Source organism: Musa acuminata, chromosome BXJ2-9 (assembly GCF_036884655.1).
Source record: "Musa acuminata AAA Group cultivar baxijiao chromosome BXJ2-9, Cavendish_Baxijiao_AAA, whole genome shotgun sequence".
Classification (NCBI taxonomy): domain Eukaryota; kingdom Viridiplantae; phylum Streptophyta; class Magnoliopsida; order Zingiberales; family Musaceae; genus Musa; species Musa acuminata.
The window spans coordinates 39,722,134-39,732,107 of NC_088346.1; the positions used below are offsets into that span (position 1 = coordinate 39,722,134).

Below are 9,974 nucleotides of genomic sequence, written 5' to 3' on the forward strand. Positions count from 1 at the left end.
TACTCTTTATTTACCTTGATCTGTGAGCATATGCAAAGTTACAAACATCTCTTGTTGTTTATCTCAGATTTTACATTGAAACTAAATGTTTTGAAAACCTTGTGCCTTGATAAATATAAAGTGACATACCAATGCAGTTGATAAGTCATTAATTATAGAGTTCATTGATACTAAACATCAACTAGCTGATATTTTTACAAAACCTCTAAGTGAAGAACAATTTGATTTTATAAGAAGAGAATTAGGAATGTTGATGTGTCCGAATACTTAAACTAGTTAAAATTACTTTTTGGACTTTATTGAATAATCAAATCACTTGATTACCATTACATGCCTTGGTATCACTTGATCAAATAACATGTTGGAAATTGTGTTAAATACAAAAATGTTTTGTCTTCATTTAAAAATCTGTAGCATAGTCTTGTCCGAATGCTTGAAAGAGTTCATTTCATTTTCGGATTTGCTTAACAATTGGAATGCTAAAAATCGTATTTTCTTGTACACTCTTATGAAAAATATTTTTTCGAAATGGATTTGATAAAATGGCTTTCCTCCTTCATGCACAAAGAATTATAACATACAAAGAGAAGAAAGTATTCAAAGCATTATACTTATCATGCCTTCCTTTATATGCTTGATAACTTGCTTATATTATTCTCCTGTTATCATATCTACCATGCTTTTTGTTGATAACAAAGGGGGAGAAATATATGAATTGATTTGATGCTATAAACACTGATGCACTGATTAGGCCATGCTTGCATCACCAAGAATTATATGATTGCTATCATTGCTATAATTTGCATTATGCCTTGTGACAAGATATCAAACAAAAACTTGCATCGTATGAGCTGATATCTTACCATGTGATGAAATGCAAATACTTGCTAAAATATTTGAAATGTGTGCATCATGTAATGATATCAAAATCTTACTTCACAGCTTTACATGTTGATATCTTACAAAGACATGAATTACTACTATTATCATCATTCAAACTTGGAATGTAAAATTTGAAAATGAATGTCAAGCCTTGACATCATCTTCAAAGAGATACATCATGATAGGAATCATGATGGGAATATGTCTCTTGAATTTATAAGGTTTTAAATTCAAGAATGACTTATCTTAAGTATGGCATATAGATAGGGGGAGTTAAAGTTAACTCCATTATCAATTGATTGTCATCGTAAAAAAGGGGGAGATTGTTGAATCTTGGATTTTGATGATGAAGTCAATTGTCATTTGTTGTCTAATCTATGTGTTGAGATAAGTGTGCAGGATTAACTACGATGAAATTAAGACATGCAGTAGGAGTTGCGCCGGATCATGACAATGATCACATTGGGAGTTCGAGAGCTTGACGGAAGTTCGGACAGTCGTCGGAGGTTCTGCGAGAACAAATCCGAGAAGTCCAGAAGCTTGCCAAAGAAGCTCGTCGGAACTTGCCAAGTGGATCGTCGCAAGTCCAAGAGTTTGTCGGAAGTTCGCAGGAGCATCACCGAGGGTTTGTCGAATGATCAACGGAAGTTCGCCGGAAACTCGCCGGAAGAAGCGATTGACGCACCGGAGCAACCTGCAGAATTTATCTTAGGAAATAATCATAGTTAGCACAATGATTAAGTTAGAAATGGGAGGTGATCCCATTAGCTTAATCTTGGGGCAATTGGGTCCCTGAAAAACCCAAATTGGGCTGAATGGATCAACCCATTCGGACCCTGGTTGTTGTGGGAGGTGCAACCGCCCAAGCCAAGAGGTAGCACCGCTTGGGCTAAGTCTCCCAGGGAGACTGGGCGGTGCAACCGCCCCAGCTAGGAGGTGCAACCGCCTGGGCTCAGTCTCCGAGCGAGACTAGGCGGCGCAACCTCTCCTGACAAGAGGTGGCACCGCTTGAGCTCAAGTTTCGAGCTTTGCCAAGCGGTGCAACCGCCCCAGTCAGGAGGTGCAACCGCTTGAGCTCGATCTTCGAGCTTTGGCAGAGAGGTGCAACCGCCCCTGATAGAGGTGGCACCGCCCAGAGGCTCAGTCTTCGAGCTCTGCCAGGCGGTGCAACCACCCCAGTTAGGAAGTGCAACCGCTTGATCCCGAAATTCCGGGAATTGACAGATTTGAGCTCCAAATTTGAACTGGGTTGGGACCTATAAATACCCCACCCATTCAGCACTGAAAGGTAGCAAACTTACACTCAAAATCTTGATATTTTTTTGTGATTCTTAGAGCTCAAATCTGTTATAAAGACCAAAAGTTCTCCTCCTTCTGTTCTTCAAAGTTTGAGTTGTAAAGAGAGGAGAGAAAACTTCTGTAAGGGTTGTCTCCAAAGCCCATCAAAAGGAGTGAATCTGTAAAAGGGTGGTTGGCCTTCGCCTATTGAAGGAAGGCCTCTAGTTGACGTCGGTGACCTCGTCGGTGGAGGAAGCCAAAAGTGGAGTAGGTCAAGATTGACTGAACCACTCTAAATCTCGGTTTGCATTTCCTTTGAGCATTTTACCTTCACTGCAAACTTCTCAATACCTTACTGCCTTCTGCGATTTTACGAACGAGTTTCTAAGTTCAAAACTTTCCGAATCTGCGTTTAGACGTAAATCGGCTTTTTTCGTACGATCATCATATTTCAGTTTACGTTTACGTTTTGATTTCAATCATAACTGTTTACTGCCTTCTGCAATCTTACGAATAAGTTTCTAAGTTCATAAATTTCTAAATCTGCGTTTAGACGTAAATATGCTTTTTCGTACGATCATCATACTGCAGATTGCATTTACATTTTGAGCTTTACCATAACTGCACACTGCCTTTATACTCTTGCTTAAACTACGTCTTGTCTAATCAAGTGATTTACGAATCAGCATTTAAACGTAAATCAGTTTCTTCGTACGAACATCGGATTTCAGTTTGCGCCTATATTCTGGTTTTCATCATAGCTGCAAACTGTCGGCATATATTGACTTCAATCTTGCTCAGTATCGACTTTCACACAGAAATTGTTTTTATCGTGCGAACGCAGCTTTCGGTTTTAATCGCAGAAAGCTTTCCGCTGTACTAATTCACCCCCCCCCCCCTCTTAGTGCTCTCGATCCTAACAGCACGTTGACCAGTCCTCCGACCCGACATCCAATCTCCTAACATGATGCTCTCCGGCCTAACGTTTGATTCTCCTACTTCAATCGATTTGTCTTTCTATGATCGAAGTTAGTTCTACATCACTCATACGTTGATTAGATCATAACTTTATTAATTGATTTTATCATTAAAAATTAAGATTCAATAATCTCTCCCTTTTTTATGATGATAATCGATTGATGGAGTTTTAACTAAACTGCCCCTATCCATATACCATATTAAAATAAATTATCATTCAAATAAATGATAACCTTCTAATCTAATTTGAAACAATTTTAATCATAATCCTATGCAACACATTATATCAATATAAACATTATTTACGTCATCATCATAAATCGAAGTATTGTATGTATAATTCCAAATCATCATGCATAATTATAAAATCATCATTACTTTAGGCATAATTTGCATGATACCAAAATATTAATATTTTTAAACCATCATTACTTGATGCTCAAAGTAGCCTCTAATAGCATTAACGACTCTATGTATATCATTAGAGCATTGATAGGTATTGTAGCATGAGGTGCCTTTTGTGGTGTCAAGAAAACTGACACATAATCAATGACAAGGGTACGTGAGGACTAAGCATGCTCCAAAATATATAAAACTTTCAAGTTATGATTTGCTTGAACACCTTTGTGAGTGTGTAAGTCGATAGCATCGGGACCATGAGCACGGACTACTATTCCCTTGAATTGGCTTAATTAACCCTATAATAGGTCAAAAAAATAATGATCAATCAAAATCAATCCTGGGACCCAAACACCTATAGGCCTTAAATTATGTTTATATGCCAAAACAAGATGTCACATCTTGAATTTTTTTTTTATAGGATTACAATATCTTTCCATACGTACATTGAGAGCCAAGTAATTAAATATTATTTAATAATATACATAAATAATAAATATTTATTATAATTTATTTATTTATAAAATATAAATTAAAAATAGTCATGGGTTTTATTGAGAAATATATTACTGTCCACTCAATAATAATGACCAACTGGATCTACCTAGCATTAGAGAAAGGTCTCATCTCCATTGAAATCCGATGGAGAGATGATATTTCATGGCAACAAAGAGTCAGTAAAGTAAAATATCAATGTTAATGTTCAAATAAATCATATAGAATGATTCAAATATATTCGAAAGTTATAGATGAATCTCCACATGAATTATCGCCTTTGTTCGCATGAATTATTGCCTTCGTTCACATGAATTATCGCATGACATAGGTTCCATGGACATTCAAATTACACCACGTATTTTGGCAGGTCCACATTCCAAATATCTTCACTTGACTCTCAAATGAGACATAGCTATCATCATAAATGTAATGATGAATAGAGGCCACATGCATTGACCTTGTTGATTTGGATCAGCTTTGATCGAGGAATGAGATGTGATGAATCATACATTTCAATCCACATCGACGTCGGAAGTTGGTTTCTACGGTTCATGTCACGCTACATGCAAATGGCTAAAAATGTTCTTCTATATTTAGGCTATTGCATTTTGATACCAACATTTAGCTCATATAGTACTTGCGGTGGAGCCTCACCCCTTCCATCGTTCTTTAAGACTTTCTCGATGCAATGCAATACAGAAAAATCCAATTCACGGATAGCTACTACCGCTAGTATTATATTACAGCATATATATGACTCATGCCTTCAGATTTGGAGCTTTGAAGAGCAACAAGGTTACGTACTCCTCAAGCATGGGCAGCTTATGCTCCTCATTGTAGCTGTACATCAACTTCACCATGCGTGCCGTGTTGAGGCATGCTGTTACAAAGTCCTGAGAGAAGGAGCTCGATGAGAAGCTTTCTTTATTGAGCTCTTCCCATGCTTTACATATCATCTGCATCACATGTTCTCGTGCACTTTCGACGGAGCACTGTGGGTTCTCTTTCATGAAGCACTCCAAGTATGACCCATCAAATCCTTCTTGTTTCTCGTCCTAAAACACAGTAGCAAATTCCTCCATCTCATGTTATAACGAGAAGCAACGTTAAGTTTGTGGAAACTAGACATCAGTTCTGTATACCTTGGCACTTCCCAGATCATCCCACAGTCGAAGAATTGTTGCAGGAGATGTTATCAGGTTGGGATAACTTTCTGCAGAATCCATCGCACCTCCTCCCAAAAGAAAGTTTAGGTGTGTCAACACAAGCGGCACGCCGCAGCTGATGACGCCGTTCCTCAGGTAGTCATCCGCAGGTGGGAGATGACCCCTCGCAAACCACATTGCTTCCCTCATAAATGCATCGCTTAATTCAATCCACTGCAAATTATGAATACAAGCTTCATGTCATTAAGAAGAATAATATTCAAATAATAAAAAGCAAAATGTTTGTGAATCATAATACCGATTTCTTTAGGATGTTGATTGGGTTCCACCCATGCTCCTCAAAGATCATTTCTGCAATCTCATTAGTGGTCTTGTACAGTGCGTCGTAGCATTTTCTCATGTAACATGGAAGCAAATCGATGGCGGACACTTCCCATCTGTAAATTTGATGTGACAAAAGTGTAACTCTACGTCCGTTGATTTCAAGACATACATAAATGCATGAGAAGACTGAAACGCTTACTTATTGATGGCATCCGTGAAGAGACGAAGCTCATCGAGTGATCCTTTTAGGTCGAAGATGTCATCGATAAGATAGACGAAGGCGATGACTTTGGTCAAGGCAAGTCTGTGTTGGGAGAACTTGGGATTGGGAAGGCTGGTCATTGACCACACGTACCACTTCAAGGATTGGTCTCGGGCAAACCTTAGATCTTGTGATAACCCGGTGTTTCTCCACCAACTATAACACATCAAGGGAGAAAGGAACCAATTACCAACGACGAGACATGTGAATGGGACACATGAACCGATCGACTTTGACAAAGAGATATAAAAGAAGGATTATAGAAACTAAATTTAACATTTCCAAACAAAAAAGGATATGTTATATGTACGAGAATAAATGGATATACGAAGGATATGCTATATAAGATTTCCAAAAAAAAAAAAGGATCTGCTATATGTATGAGAGAAATAAAAAGGATAGATTTGGACCGGATATTGGACGTTGTCGGCAATGATGAAGCTCAATAAAGGAAAAGCTCATTGGTTTGAGCCTTGTTCATATGATAATTTGCAGTGTATAAAGCAATCCGATAACCAATCTGTTTTATCATTTGGGTATGATTTATGGACTAGCTTTTTGCTTGATTATTATTTTTTGCATGTCCTGAAAACTATGATGATGAATCTATTATCCATTTCTGCGATAAGTTTTCTTATGGACCAATCCTCATTAGACTCTTATATAAGACTTTATTTCGTGTTTGTTATATACAACACAAAAAAATAACAATAAAAGAAACACCACACACTTAACGTGTCTGTATTAAAAAAATTACCTTGTCATTTGTCGCAACTCCTGTTTATGCAAAGACTGAATCAGAATGAAATCCATCCTGGCTAGTTCTTGAATGATTCTTCTCATTCCTTTGTCTTGATGGTGATGATCAAGATATTGCCTGGCTTTATACCTCTGCAAACTCATATGATATGGATAATCCAATGTCTGCTGAATGAATCTGGCATCGTCTGATTCCAAGCATGCCATGGAAGATTTAAGATGCTCACTTGCAAACGTGTTGGCTCTGTAAAGTATTTCTTCACCAGTGTTCAAATAGGATGCTTCATACAAGTTTACCATTCCATCGATCTCTTTCCCAAGGGATGTCGAGAAGTTTCCTTTGCCATCCAAGAAGATAGAAAATATATCTAAAAGGGAAAAAAGGATTTTAGCATAGTCTAATTTTGCAACATGTGTTGTATTATGAAAATGATGAGAATCCTAATATCTAACTTCTCCAATTATTTTTGCATTTCATTGTCAAATGATGACATCTTTAGAGATGATTTCTAAGTCGAAAAAATCAGTTATTACATGATAAATTATTATTATTATTATTATTATTATTATTTATCATAATTATTGATAAATAACAAAAGAGTATCAGGAAAACTTACTAGAAGATATAGGGTGCCGCGCTTGTCGTAATAATCGAAATAAAAGAGTAACTTTCACAACGTTGTGTAAACCATCATTGATAATACTGAAATGATTATTACATAAGGAATCTATTTTTGATTTGATCTCTTCACTGAAATGATAGTCAATGCCTAATCTCTGAAGGAAATCAATCATTAACATTGTATCTAATTGATCCTTGGTCTCGTGGAATACCCTACTCACTTCCTCTAAACAATTCTTATGCCTATGACATACAAGCTCCTGCATCATAAAATACAAAACAAAGTGAGAGACATATCAATCGCACAAATCCTAAGTTGTCTCTAAATTTAGATTAAGATGCTATGTGTGAAAACACTAATCAACATGTTTATCTATCATATCATCATATTTTGGTTGTTGTTGCACTTGAGGACCGCTCCTTTCATTTCAAGTCATACAAAACGAATAATTCTGATGTTGACGTTTTGCTTAGAAATAAGAAATGCTAGTATCACGGTAAACGTATTCTTGTGTCATTTTCTGATGTAGATTAGATATTCCACAAATCATATCCTTATCCACTCTACATGGTTATAGATGGATACTAGATTTATAATCCTATTCTTCAATACAAATTAAATATATGAATACTCTTCATCACGGACAAATAAGTTAGATAATAGTCGTCGAAACTTTCCAACCCTGATATGTGAATAAACAAACACCGAAACATATTAATTAATTATATATATATATATATATATATATATATATATATATATATATATATATATATATATAATATGTGTGTGAGAAAGAGAGAGAGAACATAAGACACTGACTTCATAATCCTTGGGTGTTGTAGTCTCCACCAGCAGCTGTTGTTTGGGACGTAGATGAGGAGGAGGAGGAAGACGAACGTTAGAGGAGAAGGAGATGGGGGCGGCGCCGCCCCTGTTGGTGTGCAGAGAGCAGAACCACTGGGGACGATGGAGGGTGGACATGGAGCCTTGAAGCACTGGAGAGATGATGAGGCTTCTGAATCATTATTAGTTTTAGATATGGAAGTAGGATTCTTCTTATTTTATTTTTATTTAGATTCTGGTGCTTTAAAAGTCCTTATAGATGATCCTTGGAATCTCCAAGGAGATGTTTTTCGACTCACCTTTTGGAAACCAAATTTTTAATTTATCTTTTAGTCTCTCGACGAAATATTAGAATGAGGAATATCTTTTTAACCTAACTATCTTTCTATGATCATGTTGAATCCTAAATATTAATGATAAAATTAATTGATAAATTTTATGAACTAATATATTTTGAGATAAGTGACAAGGAATGCCTCGATTATAAACTTGAACCACCGAAGAATCAAATGTCGGGCTAGAGATTTGGACATTATATTAGAAGATTGCATACCAAAAAATAGGTATCGAACAAGAGGATTTGTTAATATGCTGAAGAATAGACTTTGTTCTAAAGGTTTGAACATTATGCCGGAAAGATTAGATATCATGCTGAAAGATCAAATGTCCCGATGGAGTTAACATACTAAAAGATTGCGTAATAGGTCAGGGGGTAAGGCGATGTGTGGAAGGTTCAGACGAAGAATTAAATAATCAAATGACATGTCAAAAAAGTAGACAATATGCTGAAAGCTTTAAAGATATGTTAGATGAGTGGTTGATTTGTTAAGATATTCATTGAGATCATTTTGGGCCAATTTAAGTTAGTGTTGAACTAAAACAAAATTCACTTATCATAAAAACTAGTAGGCTTAATGTTGGACCGAATTGAGCTTATTTAAAGGCCTAAACTAGTATGGAATAATGGTACCATTAGGCCAAAGTGATAGTACTACTTGAGTCATTAGACAAGCACCATATATGCTTTATCAAAATTTGTGATGATGGTATCGCTTATAGTGATAGTAGTATCACATAGGGTGGTGTGGTATCATCTAAAATTTAAATTTTTTTTATTATAGGATAGTTAGAGCCTAGATTTATGTTTTTGATTTAAATACTATCATGATAATAAAATATTTTGATGCCTATAAATACTCAACTTAGGCTTGATTGATAAAACATTCATTCTTGATATTGTGAAGTATTATAGCTCTCTTTGAACATTGTTTGAGTCTCTTCATCTCTTTTGAGTATATTTGTGATACTAAGTGTTACAAGTGAGAGATCCTTTGTAAACAAAAAAGAGTGTGAATGTTCTCTATTAATCATTTAAAAAAGTTATAATACGAATAATTATTTTTTATCCATCAAAAATAAAAATAGTAAAAGTTAGATAATCTCAAGAGAAAAGAAATCATGAGTGAATGTAGGTTAGGAAACTAAATAGCTATAAATCAGTTTGTACTTTTACTCATGAACATTTATTTTACTTGCTACTATTACTCACATTTAATTTTTGATTAATTATCTTTAGAGATTTTCTCATTTGAACTTTAAAGTTAGTTATAATTTTAAAATTATATTTAATTTTAAAGATTGAATTTGTTATAGGCATTAATTCACACCCTCCCTCTTCTTAGTTCCATTAAGATCCTAATAGGATATCATCTTAAAATTAATCTTTTTTCAATATATTATAATTTATGTAAAAATTAATGTTACTCTTCCCTTGAAATAAGATATTTAAACCGATAAACCTCAATTTAGCATATTAAATGACTTAGCGATAAGACTGATCTATATCCTTATACTTCTAAAGATACTCTTAACTTTTTCTTTTAATTTCTTGGATGGAGCTCAGCCCATTGTGGTTGAGTCTCAACTAGGTTTGGTAGCTAAAAATTATTTATAAGATCT

General features: G+C 35.4%; 1 protein-coding gene and 1 long non-coding RNA gene across 2 annotated transcripts; both read right to left on the bottom strand.

Moving 5' to 3' along the window:
- Positions 1-4,605: 4,605 nt before the first annotated feature.
- Positions 4,606-5,939, bottom strand: LOC135622139 (probable terpene synthase 13). The gene is made up of 4 exons (XM_065123784.1): positions 5,725-5,939; positions 5,500-5,638; positions 5,178-5,414; positions 4,606-5,090 (listed from the first exon to the last, which is right to left on the bottom strand). Exons 1-4 carry the CDS (start codon positions 5,865-5,867, stop codon positions 4,794-4,796), a joined length of 816 nt encoding a protein of 271 aa, XP_064979856.1. The 5' UTR covers positions 5,868-5,939; the 3' UTR covers positions 4,606-4,793.
- A 624-nt stretch (positions 5,940-6,563) lies between these two features.
- LOC135623943 (uncharacterized) lies at positions 6,564-8,097 on the bottom strand. Its single transcript, XR_010491568.1, has 3 exons — positions 7,992-8,097; positions 7,164-7,428; positions 6,564-6,914 (listed from the first exon to the last, which is right to left on the bottom strand). It is a non-coding gene; the product is annotated as an uncharacterized LOC135623943 (long non-coding RNA).
- Positions 8,098-9,974: the final 1,877 nt, after the last annotated feature.